The 17,641-nt window shown below is 34.5% G+C and overlaps 1 protein-coding gene across 7 annotated transcripts in view; it reads right to left on the bottom strand.

Annotated features, from left to right (window-relative positions):
• Window positions 1-17,641, bottom strand: part of LOC149808553 (ral GTPase-activating protein subunit alpha-1-like) — a 274,534-nt gene that overhangs the window by 171,467 nt on the left and 85,426 nt on the right. For all 7 annotated transcript variants that reach the window (XM_089978950.1, XM_089978978.1, XM_089978968.1 and 4 more), the window contains 5 exons: window positions 14,848-14,946; window positions 10,139-10,294; window positions 9,613-9,744; window positions 3,170-3,292; window positions 2,776-2,834 (listed from right to left, as the gene is read on the bottom strand). In XM_089978950.1, coding sequence (XP_089835076.1) covers window positions 2,776-2,834; window positions 3,170-3,292; window positions 9,613-9,744; window positions 10,139-10,294; window positions 14,848-14,946 — 569 coding nt within the window. The remainder of the gene's footprint in view (window positions 1-2,775; window positions 2,835-3,169; window positions 3,293-9,612; window positions 9,745-10,138; window positions 10,295-14,847; window positions 14,947-17,641) is intronic.

The raw sequence follows: 17,641 nt of genomic DNA, 5'->3' as shown, positions 1-17,641 counted from the left end.
TTTGGTGCCAAGGCAATTGGAGTAAAGTGCCTTGCCCAAGGACACATCACAGTAGCTGACCCAGACTGGTCCAACAGTAGGATTTGAGCCTGCACCCTTTTGGCACACTAACCACTGAGCCAGTGTGGCTGCCCTATTATGATGAACATTTCATTCAGTTAATGAAAACTGTCCGAGTTTAGAAAAAAACAATGGGAAGTAAGACACCAATGAAAAATCTTTGTTATAAAATTTCTCAGTATCATAAAAGATATATAACTGATGATGAAGTTGTGGACATTTTCAGTTCTCTCTTACACCCATTTCTTTCCCACTTTACTTTTGTTGAATCACCCAGACTCATTACATCATCTAATACAATAATTTTTTAATGGGTATTTTTCTTCCCGCAATTTTATGTTATTGTGACAGGTAAGTATTTAGCCATGACATTTCTAAAACACAAAAAATGTGATGTCAAACCCAGTTACACTGCAATTATCCTATATGCCCCTGACTAGATATTTTTACTTGTACTGATTGCACATGACAACTCTCAACCTTTTTTAGCCTGAAAGAGTTATTGTCATGGAAAAATCCTTGATCCAGTGCAAAAAGTGTTTTTTAACTTGAAAAAATGGACATGAAAGACCCTCATTATCCAGCATGAGCAGTTGCTGTGCTCAAAACATTTCAGAATTAATTTAAAACAACACCCCATGTGAATTCAACTAATTCACCAATTTATAACTACTATTTTCCATCTCTACAGAAAAAAGTTATGTACACAAATGGTTGTTTACACGGAAAAAACTGATGAGAAAGCAGGCAAATATATTTTAAGAATATGAAAAGTTAAGATTCTGATACTAAACTGATTTCAAAAATTTGACAACTGTATCAGAAATTCTACTCCTTTATCTTTTTATGACTGAACTTGGTCGACACATGTACTTTCTTTGCAAGGCCAAACATGATCAGAAAAGTATGGAATTGGCACACATTTATGATTTTGGAATACAATATTTACAACATGAATGTTATGTTCAAACACAATGAAGATTAATTTGAGAAGTTATTTACTTTGTTCTCAAAATCTGCACATGATTTCATATGTACATGTTTTCTTAGTAAACTGAATGCCAATGACTGATCTCTTACTGAGCTGGTGGGCATTATTATTTTATTATTGCATTTAATCAAGATGATACCTTCATTGCAGCCACAGTAACCTAAGAATGCTTACAAAATTTTAGTTTTGAAATTTATCTTACTAAAGAGATATATATATATATATATATATATATATATATACATATATATATATATATATATATATATATATATATATATATATATATATATATATATATATTGCTGACTGCAAATGACTTAAGTAGCAACTTTAAGTTTCACTATTTCATGACATACTGACATATTTTTATATAAGAATGTAGCATTTATATTCTTACATCAAAATCTGTACCATATTCAAAAGAAAAACTTTAGCCCAAACCTTAAGAAATTATTGATGCTGATGCTCCTGGAATAGCGACTGCTATGTCTTGGTTCCTATTAAAGTGACAACGACATTAAGTAAATTTTGGTCCGTCAAATTCAGCCTACAACAGAAGACAAATTCAACAGGAGTCCCTTGTAAAGAGTGATCATCTACTGGCCCATAAGAATTTCCAGGAATCTTAGATGTCTTCTTTTTAATTGCTGAGTGTTGAAACCATTTCTGAAATTCTTAAATGATAAGATTCTGAAGATGGCACCGTGGCAGTCATCCTTGCTGTTAGAACCATATTTATTTAGAACCAAGAAGACACGGTATGAAGTCTTTCGGTGAAATTCAATGTCAATGTTGCTATCCATTGAGGAGCATTAGTGAATAGTGCAAAGGTGTCATCATTTTCATTGATGAACAATTAGATATGACAAGATATCTTCTGGTGAAACTCCCATGTAAATATGACCACCCATCAATGAAAAGCTGTGATAACAAGGTTTTCAAGATTGCTGACAATGGATTTCAGACTGGCACCATTTTTATTTAGGACCAATTAGACATTATAATTAGTCTTTTAAAGAAAGTCCTCTGCTGATATGAGCAGCAAAAACAAGATTTCAAGATGACCACTGTGGGGTCCATTTTGGATGTCCGAGCTGCACCTTTTTCATTTAGAATCAGCTAGATCTTGGGATAAATGTGTGTGTGAAGTTTCATGGCAATCCTCCAAGAATTTTATGTGTAGTAGCAATAACAAGCTTGTGATAACAGATGAACCGATGATAGACAACAGACAGTCCTATAAGTTCTTCTGATCTATGACTAGTAGAGCTAACAATAGTCTCATCAGCGGAAGATTAAATGCCCATTCCATCATCTCAAATGGCTTTTGAGTTACCATCACTCAGATACAAAAATGTTAGAAGATAAAAAAAAAAAGAACGGAAACATGATTTGTATATTCACAGAGTGTCATGGTAGCTCAGTTGGTAGAGCACTGGACAAATAACCCAAGGGTCACAGGACTGATACCTGTCCAGGCCAGTTCGGGTCAGCTACTGCAACATGCCTTTCAGAAAGGTACCTGGCTCCAATTTCTTTAGCATGATATAGCAAATAATGTGAAAAGTATCATTACCCCACACCACCCCAGTATATTCACAGTAGTCTGAAGCAGCTGGTAACAAATAGCAGTTTTATTTTTCTATTTTAAGGACACTGCTTTAATGTGTTTTCTTTTCTAAAAGCAATTTGAGTAAACAAGCAAATCTTTGTGGGCTTACCTAGCCAGGCCTGCTGGCTCTTTTTTTCCTGCTCTAATTAGCAAACGAAGAGTGTGATCCTGTAACACAAGAACAGCATGTTAATACGATAGATTAAACTTTAGGCTGCAATCATGATAATGCATTCTTCAATCAAAATGTTAATTACAATGCATTGTAACCATATTATTTTAACATTAGGAATGTGTTCCAGAAACAAATACATCTTTCTGCAAATTTATCATTCATTTGGATGCAACAGTTCAAATGAAGCTCAAACTTCTTTGTCACAACCTTTAGTGCAAGTAACTATGTTACTTGTCAAAATAACTGAATTAACCTTGATACAAGTGGTAAATTATTATCTTAGAGATCAGAACCTAAAATAAGAATAAAACAAATATTTGGTACTCACCCTCAGAGAAATGGGATCCAAACTAACTCTTTCAAAACTTTCATCAAGACAAGGTATATCTCTATAATGATTGGGAAAACAGACTAGTGACCCAATCAGTGATATGGCCTCTGATCTTGGGGTCTGGAAATAAAATGTCTTAATAAGTTGTAGCATCATCAAAATTAAGTGACTTACAGTTGTACATAGTTGACCTCTATATACCCTGTCCATTATTTAACAAAACCTGTAACACACACACACATACATATACAGACACAAGGGTCAGGCTACTAGCTGAAATGGGCAACTAAGTCGCAAAAAAAATGCAAACTTCACCTCTTTCTATTAGAAAGGAAAGACAACTTAATGCAGTGATTTTTACGGACGTAAATTGAATGACAATAGTTTATGGTGTTTGAAATGCTTACTCATGCATGCCAGTTTAAAGAAAAACACATATATATATATATATATATATATATATATATATATATATATATATATATATACACACACACACAAAAAGTCGACCAACATAGGCAATTTTGAAAATAAATTTAAACAATGGCAACACAATCTAGTGCTTTGTTCATGGACATTGATGACTCAGCGCCTCCCAAGTATCTCATTTACACATTTCAATTATTATTCTTTTATAAAATTTAAGTTGGAGTGCATTTTCTGACCTAATTTTTAAATGATTTAAAGTGTTCCACAACTTACAACTTGAAAATGGCACCCATATAAAGTGCAAGTTTGGCAATGTCTTCCTTTATCACCAACTAGATATCACAGTAATTACCAGGAATCTAAGAGTTCTTCTCTTTGAGTTAATTGAGTGTTGAAAGCATTTATGAAATTCTTAAAGAATTACAAGATGCTGAAGATGGCTACCAAGGCAGCCATATTCGCTGTAAGATTACAACCAGCTTCATTTAGAATCAAAAAGACATTGTATCAGGTTTTTTGCAAAAACACATGTCAATATGACCATCCATTCTGGAGGATTTCCTAATACGAGATTTTCAAGATGGACAACATGGCAGCCATACTGGAGGTCAGGTCTGCATATTTCCAATTAGAATCAACCAGACATTACAAGTCTTCTAATGAAAACTTTATGTTGATGTGCCCTTCTATTTAGGAGTGGCAAAAACAAGATTTTCAGGATGGCTGCCATGGTGGCCATTTTGGATGTCAAATCAGCAGCATTTTCATTTAAAACCATATAGACATCATCGAAAGTCTTTTGGTGAAAATCTAGTTTTTATATGACCATTCATTAGTGAACAGTAGCAAGACAGTTCAAGATGGCCATAACACTGGCCACATTTGAGGTCAAGCCGGCCACATTTCCATTTTGGACCAAATAGATCTTAAGAAGTCCTATGGTAAAACCCCAATGTAACCAAGACTTTCCATTCAGCAGAAGCACCAACTAGATTTTCAAGATGGCTGCCATGACATCATGTCAGATCAATACCATTTTCATTTAGTACCAACTAGACATCATAAGAAGTCTTTTAATGAAAGCCTCTTGATGGTAACCAGGAGAATAGCATTAAAAAAATTCAAGAGGACTTACCACCACATTGTACCTAACTGGACTTTGAGAAATATTTTTTCAGAAGTTACATGGCAATTGTCCAAGTAGTTTAAGAATAGCAATAATAATATGGTGCTGACAGACATACAGACAGATGAGGGATCATGGACACAGGATTAAAAATGAAATTCAATTAAAACTTTTGGGTTTTCTCTTCTAGGTTTTAAAAAAATGTTTGCGGTCCAAGACACAAACCAGTTAAGAGATTATCTCCACGGTGAGCATAACATTAAAAATTTGATAAAGTATGCTTTGATTTTATCTTTTAAATAAAATGAAAATAAAGAAAATGTGAAAATTAACAATTCAAAAACAAATAACTGTAAGTGCCCAGAAATTTGTGCATTTTCTCGACTGCCAGGTTAGTCTAACAAAATTTTGTCTGAAAAAGCATTTTTATGGGGTCAGGGAAGAACCACTCACCATTTTTACAAATTTCAAGATTTTTTCTTTCTTTTTACATTTAGATTTTCTTCACACTTTGTAGGCATTTTTAGGTTTCTAAGGTCAGGTTTTCTGAGGTTTTTGAGGTCCACTTCTAACCCTGTGGACAAAGGCTATCCTAAGCTCTTCTGATCTATGACTAGTAGAGCAAAAAACTGCAAGACAAGATGTATCCATAATATTCTGTCTAACATTCAGATGCAAGAAACAAAGCTCTAACAAAAAAACTGCAGAAGCAAAGTGAATAATGCTTCCTGGTCTATTTCCAGTAAATACTTAAAAAATTAGGAGAAATGGTAAGCCTCTTAAAAAGCATGTTATCTAATACCCTCATGTAGAAACAAAATTAAATCCAGTCTGGTCACAACATTCAGAAAATCCAGATTTAAAAAAAAAATCAAGTTTCATTGTCATTAATATTTTTTGGGTTGAAAGACAAACACCGGGTTAACTGATTAACTGGAAACAAAGCTACTTTTCAATGAGGAACAATGGTGAAGGACTGTTTCATGGCAAATTATATGCATAAAGTAGTCAACTGTAACAGTATTTAACAAGTGGAAGTTTCATGTTAAAGTCAATTGAATCATACCTTAATTTTAACATGCACAATTTTACAATTTCTTTTTCTTTCTTTGCACAAAGAACTTTTGGACATCAGTGTATTTTCAGTTTGCTAGCAGGCCAATAAAACTTGTTGCTACCAACTGTACAAGAGCCAGTTCCATGTTCCCTTTAAAAGCTGGTGGCCAACAAAATTTGCTAATTGTTTCTACTTATTTTTCTTTTTTAAATCTGAATTTCACGTCTGTTTTATTATAAGCATTCTGCCACCAGTTCATGCTGAAAAGCTATGCAAAAACAGCTTCAGTTCAATGATATAAAACAAAATGATCAAAGCTGTTGGATTACACATAAAACTGACACTGCTTTCCATAAAAAAAAATGACCACCAAAAGAGTGGCTGATTGCCCCAACTGACTGCAGCTGTTATGGATACCTTGAGACCTTACTTTTCCATGAAAATTAAATGGATGTAATCTCTACTCAAGTGCAGCCCATGGGATTCTTTTGATTAAAAAAATCCTGTGAGACACTTCACTCATTATGTGGAAACAAAAATCACAATGTGCACAAAAGGTGATCTTGACCCTTGACCTGGACAATCTGGTACAAGAAATAAATCTATCAAACCCCTAATTGCAATTTCAGCTTAAGCAACCCTGGCATTTGATCTTCAAACCTTTAAACCAATCGGGATTAGCATCAGTTCAAGTATGGTCAACCTATCACATTGGATGGAGGAAACTTTACTTGAACATAAAAACCCAAAACCAAAATAAGACCTTGATATCTTAAAAAATATTGACATTAAAATATTGAAGGGGCTGGTTCTGATTAAGTGCCATCTACCTAGATGTTTGCTGAAAGTATTCTTAATTTTTGGGATCTTCTTAAGGACGACTGGACAAGATCTGCAGTTTCAAAATCTATTATGCCATTGGTATAGCAGATATGAAAAATGACTGCTAAAAACTTAACTTATCCTGTGGGAAGACATCTTAACCTTTGGTATTTTAACCTTCATATTTATATGGTATTGCCAATAACCTAGATAAGTCTATTAAGACTGATGAAAATTTGATGCATGAAACTTGCACTTATTATGTAGAAAACAAAATTACAACTCAAATTGACCAAATCAAAGAGTTCTTTCTCTACACAAGGCATGTCCAACTTCAAGTTTTAAGCTTTAAGCAAATAAAGAACTAAACAAACACAAGTCATTGGAAGCCACCATGTCTCTGACTACATGGGTGGACAGACTTGATAGATAAACCATGCTACTGCTATACCCCCCCCCCCTTCAGCTTAATGCGGGGTGGGGATAATGATAAAAACTGAACACACTTGTCTTCTTTTCACAAAATTGTTTACCATAGTTAAAAATACAGCCCAACATGCTGTATATTTGCTACTAATTAGATATAAGAATAGGAACAATAACTTAAATCAAAACTTTACTCATTCTGTCTGCATTACCTCATCACCAAACAGTAAACTGAGATAACATGATTTTATGGTTCTCCAGGGCTTGCAAATTTTTCTGAGTGCCCCCTCCTTGTTTCATTATTAAAAACATGTTACTGTCAATAGATAACCAACAAGTAACTATCCACTCTCGCTCTCCTCCATAAATTTGTTGGGAGAAGAGGAGCTGCAGGTCCTGGCACATGCTGCAGATGCTTCCTATGGGACATGGAGAAGGAGAATGATGGTTATCAAAGGCTTTCCTACCAGTAAAGGTAGGAAACCAAGACAACCCAATAAGAACAGGCCTCTTGATTAATCCTAAGATTTTGCCTCAAGAAATAGGAATGATTTTCACAAGCCCAGTCTTTGAACCTAATGTCTCAAATTGAGACACAGTGGAGTTGGTTGGCTGGCATGCCCAGTCTGCTTTATTCAGCCTCTATTTTTGTGACATGGCCTAGCAAAGTGGAGATCTGAATCTTGCTGGAACACTGGCAACTGTCCTGAGTTACTGTTCCCTGTTTATGACAGAGAACCTCAGCCCCAGGCATCACCTTGCAACTTTCACTGAATTCGTCTGGGGAAACTTTTGAATGCAAGGCATGTGGGATCCTACAGGGATATCCCTCACACATATATAGAAAAACCATGTTCAATCGTGCTGACCTAACATTAGATCATGCTTCCAGAAGAGCAATCATCATGTTCCTATGTAGTGATGTAGGGTTGAATGCTCAAGTATTTTATCTTTCTCTAACTTAATTACCTAATGTCAATCTCATCAGGTAATATATTTGAAAACTTTTGGTAATTCTGTTTCTCCAAAAATAGTTACCTTATCAAATTACTAACAAGCCCTCCCACCATTCCCTACAAATGCAACATCCTGTTATAAGAGCTGCTGATGCTTACTGGTTACATCTGGAACAGTGGCCCTGAGCAGCCGAGTGGTCTAAAGCGCTCTCCGTTGTTAAACCCTACAACAACAACTACATCTGGAATATAGGTGGCCCCCTAGTGGGAACAAGAATTGATCTGTATTAGTTATTTCCCTTTGTCTATATGATATAAAACTGGAAAGACTCTTTCTGTCTTTCAAGGAAGGCTGGAATCAAAGGTAACAGATATTAATCATCAAGTGTTAATGTGACCAGGTAAGTATTCTCAGAGGAACACAATTTACTAACAAATTTCCTTTCCAAAAAACTAAACATGCATTAAAATGTTTGATCATGTTATCTTGCAGAAACCACCATAATGTGGATGAGCCATCTGGAGGCAATAGATCCTTTAAAAGATATTAAACCCACACAAGGCACATGTAAATCTACAAGACACTGTTCATATAAAATTAATTAAACTGAATGCTGGTAACAAGCAATATCTCATGGGAAGATATGAAATTACTTGTCAAAAGTTATAGTTCTATTCAAACTGGAGTTTACAAGATAAAACCAATAAAGAAACATCCTGAACTATGAAAATGTTCACACCAAACTGCATCTAAATACACTGAATAGTTCCAGAGCTATGCTGGTTACAAGGATCAGCTGCAGTGGAGATATAATATAACTGAAAAAAATACAATAATTCCACAAAAATTGGATCTAACAAGAGGAAACTTTAATATAATCACATCTACATCTAATACATAATTTACCAGCCAAATGGCATTCAATTAAGTGCAAGGGTAGCAGAACTATGTTAGTTATATGAAGTCTGAATGAATGGAATGACAGTTAGACTAGCAGACTGACAGATGGGGAAAAAGTGGTTACTATATGGCTCCCATGTTTCCATATAATAATGATTAAATAAGACAAAAGTTGGTCTCCAACTTGCTATTGAGTCATGAATGTTTGATTAGGAAAATGTAACATGTAAAGAAATGTTTTGGCATGAATCAAAATATCTTTTACCCAGATTGCTTTAATCTTAATACTGAAGATATTAAAAGTAAGGCAGACATATCATGGATCCCAATAAAATTAGTCACTTTGTATTAAATTGTTACACGGCATTTTTGTATGGAAAATAACAATCACACACGATTACTACATTTTCAACATTCAAAACTAGAAGAGAACAATACTCTCTTTTAATATAACTCATCACCAGATTAGAAGCAGAAATACTGACTAACATTTTCCTGCCATTTCCAAAAAATATCTTTTTTTTCTTCTTTGTGTCATTAGCCTTACCCATGGAGTCAATAAACATATGTCCGTTAATTTCACGTTAATTTTTAGAAGGGAAGTGCTTTAAGACAAATATTGCACAAGCAAGCCCAACATTAAAATCAATAAAGTTTTTTATTATATGCACTATGAAACAATTGATAAGCAGTTTTAAAATGTCATCATTGAAGGGTAATTACCTGTCTAATATCTACAGACTGGACAACAGCTTCACAAGCAAGAATAAAATCCTTTATGAGTAGAGTATTTCCTGGCAATGGCATGGAGAAGTATTTAGCACCACAGTACTTCACTATCACATTTTTTACATCCTGAAAAGCAATCAGATGTATTTAGAGTCATTTTTCTGTAAATATTTTTATATTTATTTGATGAAATTGGAATATGCATAAACAACATACAATCATCTAGATATATTAAAACAATGGATTCACTTTTTTTTTGTTCTACCTCAACAGATTATTTTCATTCACAAAAATAATCAAAGTGTCAACTCACTTTATGTCTTTTCTTAGCATGATAAAAAATTTCACCCTGAATACTTTTTCTTATCTATGCTCTAATATGCTCTGAAAATGGCTTTCAATATCTTGTAAAATGAATATGATCTAGCTAAACCATAAGAAATGAATAGGCAAGTTCAGCTCAATCCAAGATACATATAGTTGTTACACAAATAAATAGGTGAAACAGCCAGGAACATACCTGCTCTGGAGAAAGCAGACCCTGATGCAGCACTAGATAGAACTGGGAAAGAAGCTCTGTTGATGGCATGACATCATGTGGCCTTATCATCATTTGGCACAGCAGCTGGTAGGCAAGAAGTTTGCCACGTTTATACTTATTGGACAAAGAAAGGCACTAAAAAGTTTAAATAAATCATTACAAAGATGTATTTTGATACAGAAATAATGAGAAGTAAAGCAAGATGAAAATGTACAAAATTAGATTTTAAATTTTGTGTGATATGCATGGAGCTCTCATTTTAAAATGAAGAAAATAAACAGTAGATTAACGCAGTGCCCATACATTACAAACCACTGCATGTGCTTAATTCAGTGATAATTTAAAGATATATTTTACAGTTGGTTTAAAGTTTAACTTCTACCATTAATGTTAAATTCAATGCAATCTGTCATCTTCCACAAATAAAAGTTGCTAATGCAATCATTAATCCACTTCATTAAACACAGACACATGGCATACGCAACAAAATGTATTTTGAACAAGTGCCCTCCTGCCGATGAGTTAGTTATTGTATGTGGTGAAATCAACTAACCAAACATATTGTGTAATGATGTTCTTGAAAGCTTAATTTCTATCATAATATCACCACTATTTGTACCATATCATTCAAATAAAATATTTTGCTTATATTATTGTATGCCTGACTGAGTAACAAGGTCTAGGTTAGAGCCTGTTGAAAATTCCTTTCTCAATGTCAACTGCCTTGTTATGTGTTTAGGCTCGAATAAACAGTAACACAGAAAGAATGAAAACAACAAGCTTTTTAACATTTCACAAATAATTTATTTTCCTGGAAAATTCTTACGGTTTCAAGAATCAAATCCAAAAATAATCTAAGAATAATCCATGAATTAAATTGCAAAAGTCCTAGTAATAAATGTTCTAATAATTTCAAGTTCAGATCCTGATGGAAAATCCAAGACGGATGACGATGTCGTATGCTGTAGTCAGTACTGTGCTTATCTACAGTTCCTTGTAGAAATACAAATAATGGCACTCTGGTGTTGGAAATCCAAACTAAATTTGTAAGCAATGTTTTTCCGAAAATTCTGTGTAAGCACTCCTCAAAATATTTCCAGTGAATAAAGAATTAATCCTTTTGAAATCCAACTGATCTGAAGAATTATTACAGCTCAAATCTGGCTACAACAAATTAAACTGACATCAGCATGAAAAGCCCCCAAATTGAGAAATTTCTCTCTAAACAAAGATTATACTGTATCTTAAGACGCAGTTTCGAAATTCCCCCCCAAGTTGCGAAATTAGAGGGGGGTCACATGATCATGTTTATATCACATACACAGAATATGGCCTTGATTAGACCAATGATTTTATTCCCAGAATAAAAATATTTAAAAAATAGTGTTTACTTCTTAACCCACGTAGTCCCATCATGACCCTGACAACAACCGATCATTTTAAAATAAAATAGACCTTTGTTTAATAATTCTGAATCCATGTCAGAATTTAGATCAACACCTGTTGTTTATTAAAAAAAATAGTCATGGTCAAACAATTTTCTGAAAAAGTATCATCTCTAGTAAATAAATTTACATTAAAATAGCATGTAAGAAAAATACAAATTTAAAACTGACAAACAAACAATTAAATAAAAATATATATATATTAAATCAGATGTAAGTACAGCCTTTAAACTGTTGCTATGTGCATCTGATGTCAGTTTAAAGAAAGAAATTAACAAATGCTGGGGAAATAGCTGACTATAGTAAATATGCAACTCTATGGCAGTAAAATGGTAAAATGACTGTTGGCTACAGGAGATGGTGGTACTGTATCTTGAATTCTATCCATTTTTACTTATCAAATATTAACAATTAATCAATATTACCAATTGATGTGTCTTGCTGATTATTATTGTTGTTTTAAATCAGACAATATTCATATATATACCTATGTGAACAATAACAAGTTCTCTTGCTTAATGCAACACAAAAGCCAAATGTAAAGGAGAAGGCGGTTCAGGCAAGAATGAAAAACCTGCAACCTTAGTTGTTTGAGATCTGGTTTGATTGTAATCTTCCTGAATAGGTCTATCACTTGCTTGAGTAGATCACTAACCCAGGACTTATCTAAAAGGGATTAATAGAATCATCTCGCAATTTTGAACCTATATTTTCTGTATTAATTTTGGTACAAAGACTGGGGGGTGGGGGTGAGACAAGGGTGAGCAACTTGAAGCTCCACTTTGTCACAGACAGGTTGATCATTAGACATGCCCAAATCAAATGAAAAACTCACAGATCATTGGACCATTCCATATGGATAACTTGACCCTGTCTGGACAAAACATTGGCCTGAATATGAAATAGGTTTTATTTGCATGTTAATCTTATTTGGTAACTACCAAACCAGCATACACAGGTCAGGCAATTTGGTGCCCCAATCTCTGAGGAGGCAAGTCACCACTACAGCATTCTCCAATATAATTTAGACTGAATTCCTGCAGAGTTGGGCGCTCTAGAGATGGAAGGTGTTTACCAAAGCTCTCATTTCTGGAATGTTAATGTAAAGAGGTTGTTGCCCTGGCTCCCATTTGATGATGACTATATAAAAGCCCAGCAGCAATTGAGCTCCCCAAATATAAGTACTGGTGACTGTACATACTGTCATTTCCATATGGGGTTTCTCCAGAGGAATTTCTGCCTAAGCAAAACATGAACTCATCTTGTTGGTGATATTGGCCATAAGATTGAGTGGATTGGAAAAGGGATGCCACTGAGCAAGCAAAGTCAGTTATACAGTGCACATATAAAGATGGGCCATTGTGATCAGAGCTGCTGCCGCACTGAGCAACCCACCAAAGAGTTGCGAGAACTCTTTCACTGAAATCCATTTCTTTTTGGAAATGGACTCTGCAAGTTTGACAATCCATACATGGACATAATAGTGACATACTAGATTGAGGCTGGTTATAAACTCCATATGCAGGATAAACAACACTTGGATGTCAGATTTGTCCATATTCACTACAGAACTGAGATGATTTCAAAAAGGATAGAATATCATTTCTGCCCTTGAGGAGAATAGCACCTACTATATGTTTTTTGGCAGAGATCATCCAGATACACCACCACTGCCACTGTGGATGCTGACTGGAACAGGGTGAAGATGAAATCCACCAAGACCCATGGGATAATATTTGGACCAGGAATGATTCAAAATTAGTAAACTTTGTTGCATTAAGCAAATCAAAACTTTCATGACACTGGGTGAATAGAGACATACAAGTAGGCATCTTTGAGATCGAAACTGATTGCATTCTCAGGTTTATATTCCTAATGTTAATTTCATCACTGAACGTATTCAAAGGAGAATCTTGTATGTGACATGTATCATTTTCTTGGGGACCTGTATGACTGCTACCATCTTCAGAGCTAAATATAAAAGCAATATCACTTGAGCAGTTTCTTTTCAGCTGCAGGTAATCAGTTCAGCAAGATATGGTTGCTACTATTTACATATGGTGGCACTCTACAGTTTTGAATTTTGCGTAAAGTTTGATTCTAAAAGAAAAAGCATTCTCAAGGTTTTCCTCACTGGTTATCCTATTTAAAAGAGACATTGTATAAATTCGGTACTGTTCAAATAACTTTTAATTCTCTTTATTTTGGTGTATGATTGATGGATCTAATTTGGGTAACAGAGTATACAGCTTGGCCTTACTTCAGAAGTACACCTATCAAAAACTGCTAGATCTCTCTGCTTGGTCATCTTCACTTCCCAGAGGTCAAATATAAATTGTTTTTTTAAAAACAGGAAAAACATTTTTCACTTTTTAAGTATTTTATAATTCATTCACTTGTCTTTCAGATGCTGGTATTGCTTACTCTGTCAAGATCCATTTGTCCCAAATTATTAAATGCCAAAGATAGTGTACTCTGGTCTAATTCAAACTGATTTTTCGAGCACAAAGTGCTATTACTGTGCATAAAACTTCTTATTTTCTTAGTCAACTAACCATGACTGACCTCAGACCATTATACCCCCGAATTTAAAAGCTTTTTATAAATTTAAGTGCAATCCATTTACAATGTTTCATTCAGGAATTTACTCCATAATAAAAGTTCTGCCAAACCAATTTACCATAATGACCATTACATTTAACTTTTGACCCCAAATCAAAACTTGGTCTCTTCCATACCTCAAATGCACACCCTACATAAACTCTGATCAAGGTATGTAGGTATACACAAAAACTATTTTCTTCTTAAGTTATACTGATTCTGACCATTTGACCTTAAAATCAACAGGCTTCTTTTACCCAACTTGCATATTATCAACAAACTTTGGATAGGGTACACAGTTAAGAACTGAAACGTATTGAAAGAAAATTTCTTTTTTTCAGTGACCTTGGACTTGGACCTTTTGACATCCCAAAAGACTGGGTTCTGTCTCATTCCAAATGCAATCCATCCAAAATGTTTGGTAACTGTAGATGGTGGAGAACTCAAGATTTAGTGCAACAAAAGAAACTGGCATCAGATAAAAGTGGAGGCAGACAGAAATACACTATTATAACATAATATGCTTACCTTCTGTTAGGTAAAACTCTAAACTTAAATCTTTTAATCCAATTATCAGTTTATTAAACTTGTGATATAGGCATAGATTAGAGAGGACAGTTGTATTTTTATTTTACTGTGTACCTCAAACAACCAAGCAGCAAAAAGACTATGGGGAGGGATAAACTCTGGAGGAGAGGGTGAACTCTGATTGTCCTGAGTAACTCCAAGATTTTCCCGTATCTGAAATGATAAAAGCATCTGAAATGATATCACAAATTTTAGAGATGCATGTGTTCAAGCATGCATGCAAAGACAATGCCTAAAGAGAGAAAATGATCCAACCATATTAAATTTACTACAAAGCATCCTTACTGTGTCAAGAATTCAAACCATCTTGGAAATTTCAACAATGATAAATTGTTTTCCATGAAATAAATATAAATGCTGGACATCCACATAACCTAAAACATAAAATACATGTAAGATCAAATTGGAAACATTTTAGAATGTTTGAAACAACTTTTCTACCTTCTTTCAAAACCAACAATCGATATTTTACTGACATTCTTTTGACATTTTTCAAGGCAGGACTAAACAGACAGAAGACATTCATATCCCAGCTAAACAAACAAAACCAAGGAGTAATCTCCCATGGATAGTTCATGAGACTATCCATTTGATCGTAAAGTGACCCAAACCTTGTAATAAAATAAAATCAATAAACCACTGACAATATCATACAGTTAAAACAATTATATAAACATGAAGTGTACACGAGTCTGAAATTTTTGTTAATATAAAATCATGAAAATTTATACCAATAAAAATAATTCAAACTAGACTATCACTTTTGTATTAACACTATTTCTTCCGAGTTGTGTCTCCTAGTAATAATCAAAAGCAATTGTTTGGAACTGGAAGAATCAGATAAGGCATTTATATTTCAGTGAATGTGTTTTTTGCCAAAGAAGTCATCCAACATTATATTGCATGTGTGTGTGATTTGAATTTTTATCATAGCTTTAACAATTTTTCAGTCATATCGCTACGATGCCTGCAGTGTGGCAGTTTATAGTGATGTCTAGCAATGGAGCATCATGCCGCAGACATGTAGCAGGATGTCCCACCCAGTCACATTAACCTGACACCAGGCCGACCAATCATAACACAAACCTCTTAATGCTGAGTGCCAAGCAAGGCAGCTGTTAGTACAATTTTTTTAAGTATTTGGTATGACTCGGCTGCGATCGAATGCATGACCTTCCACATCTTAGGTGGATGATCTAACCAATAGGCCACTGGATCGGTTCCAACATTATGTTAAATAATTTGTACCCCTGTATGATTTATGAATAAATCAATATCGTGATTTCATATTATAGACCTACACTAGTATTAATTGCATACCTATAAAAAAAAAAGTATTAAAACAATTCTATTTCTTCACCAAGATAAAAGTACCATGTTGACCAAAGACCACACACTTGGCAAATATGTGCCTAAAGGTCAATTCCCCTGAGCTCAAGACATCAAAATGTAGTCTTTTTTTTTAGGTGGGAACTTGTTTTTTTAATTATGTAATTATTACCTGTTATTACTGTGTTGCTTTCCTTTCATGGATGCTAAGTCACCAGTCCAAGCTAATATTCCATCCTCCAAATAGCAACTTAGGCAAAGAATTGAAAAGGACATTATCCTACTCCAATTTGTTTGTCATTGCCAGCATATGGAATACCCTTCCTCTTTCTACTTGGACCAAGGCTACAGAGCATCAGAATCAGGTGAGAGGAGGGAATCTCCGCAACCGTACCAGATTAGTTTTACATAATTAAAACAAGAGTCCCTCAAAGGGACTAATACTCTAATGAATTTCAGTGAGTTCAAAATATGACCATCTCTGATATATTTTAGTGTTAACAGGATTCTCAAATTAACTGATGTGCTGGACACATTGGATATCTGATTGGCCCCATTTTCTTTTAGGCCAAAGTAGACATGATTAGAAATCTTTTGGTGAAAACCCTTTGCAATGTCAAAGTAATGAACCATTCAGAGGGAGTAGTGACAATAACACTTGCCCCCAACAGCAGTCATGGCAGACATATTGGACGCAAGATTGGCACAATTTTCGTTGAGGCCCAACTAGATATCATAAGAAATCTAGTGAAAAGCCCATGTTGATATAACCATCCATTTGGGAGTAGAGATAACAGTATTTCCAATATTTCCAAGATAGCCACAAAGGTGGCCATATTGAGGATTAGTCATTTAGGAACAAGAAGGCACCTTAACAACTTTTTTTTAATCATGTCAAAATGACTGTCCCGTTAAGGGGTATAGCTAAAACAAGATTTTCAAGATGGCCATATATAGTATAGGACCAAGCAGACATCAAAAAAAGGTCTTTTAGTGAAAACATAATCTTGATACGACTATCCATTTCAAAGGAGTAGGAATAACAAGGTTTTTCAAGATCGATATAGTGATCTATTTGGGAGTAGAGATAAGAATATTTTCACGATAGCCATGATGGTGTGGTGGCTATATTGAAGGTTAGCCATTTTCATTGAGCCCATTCTGATTATCCCTAACACAAGTACGACTGACACTAGAAGTCTTGAAAGGCACAGAAATACTGAAGGTATATAAATCTTTGCCAGAAACCTAGGTTGGCAAAGAAAAAAAACCAAATCATAGTTTCCACTGAACTGTAGACAACCATTTTCCACTGACAAAGTATGAATCTAATTCCTTCTCCTCTGTGAAGCTAAGGACCACCAGCAAGAAGATGGTCGGTAAGTTCTCAAAGGAAACTTCAATTAAGACTCATAAAGAGGTTTTGAAAACAACTAAAGAACACACGAAAGGTTCCGTCTAGGCATTAGCAAGCAAGACACCAACATCTATAACTCAAAATACTTGATGAGCTCATATA

This window comes from Sinohyriopsis cumingii, chromosome 1, assembly GCF_028554795.1.
Source record: "Sinohyriopsis cumingii isolate HCF-2022 chromosome 1, ASM2855479v2, whole genome shotgun sequence".
NCBI lineage: Eukaryota > Metazoa > Mollusca > Bivalvia > Unionida > Unionidae > Sinohyriopsis > Sinohyriopsis cumingii.
The sequence above is the reverse complement of the archived record's forward strand: the minus strand, read 5'-3'. Positions and strand labels throughout refer to the sequence as shown.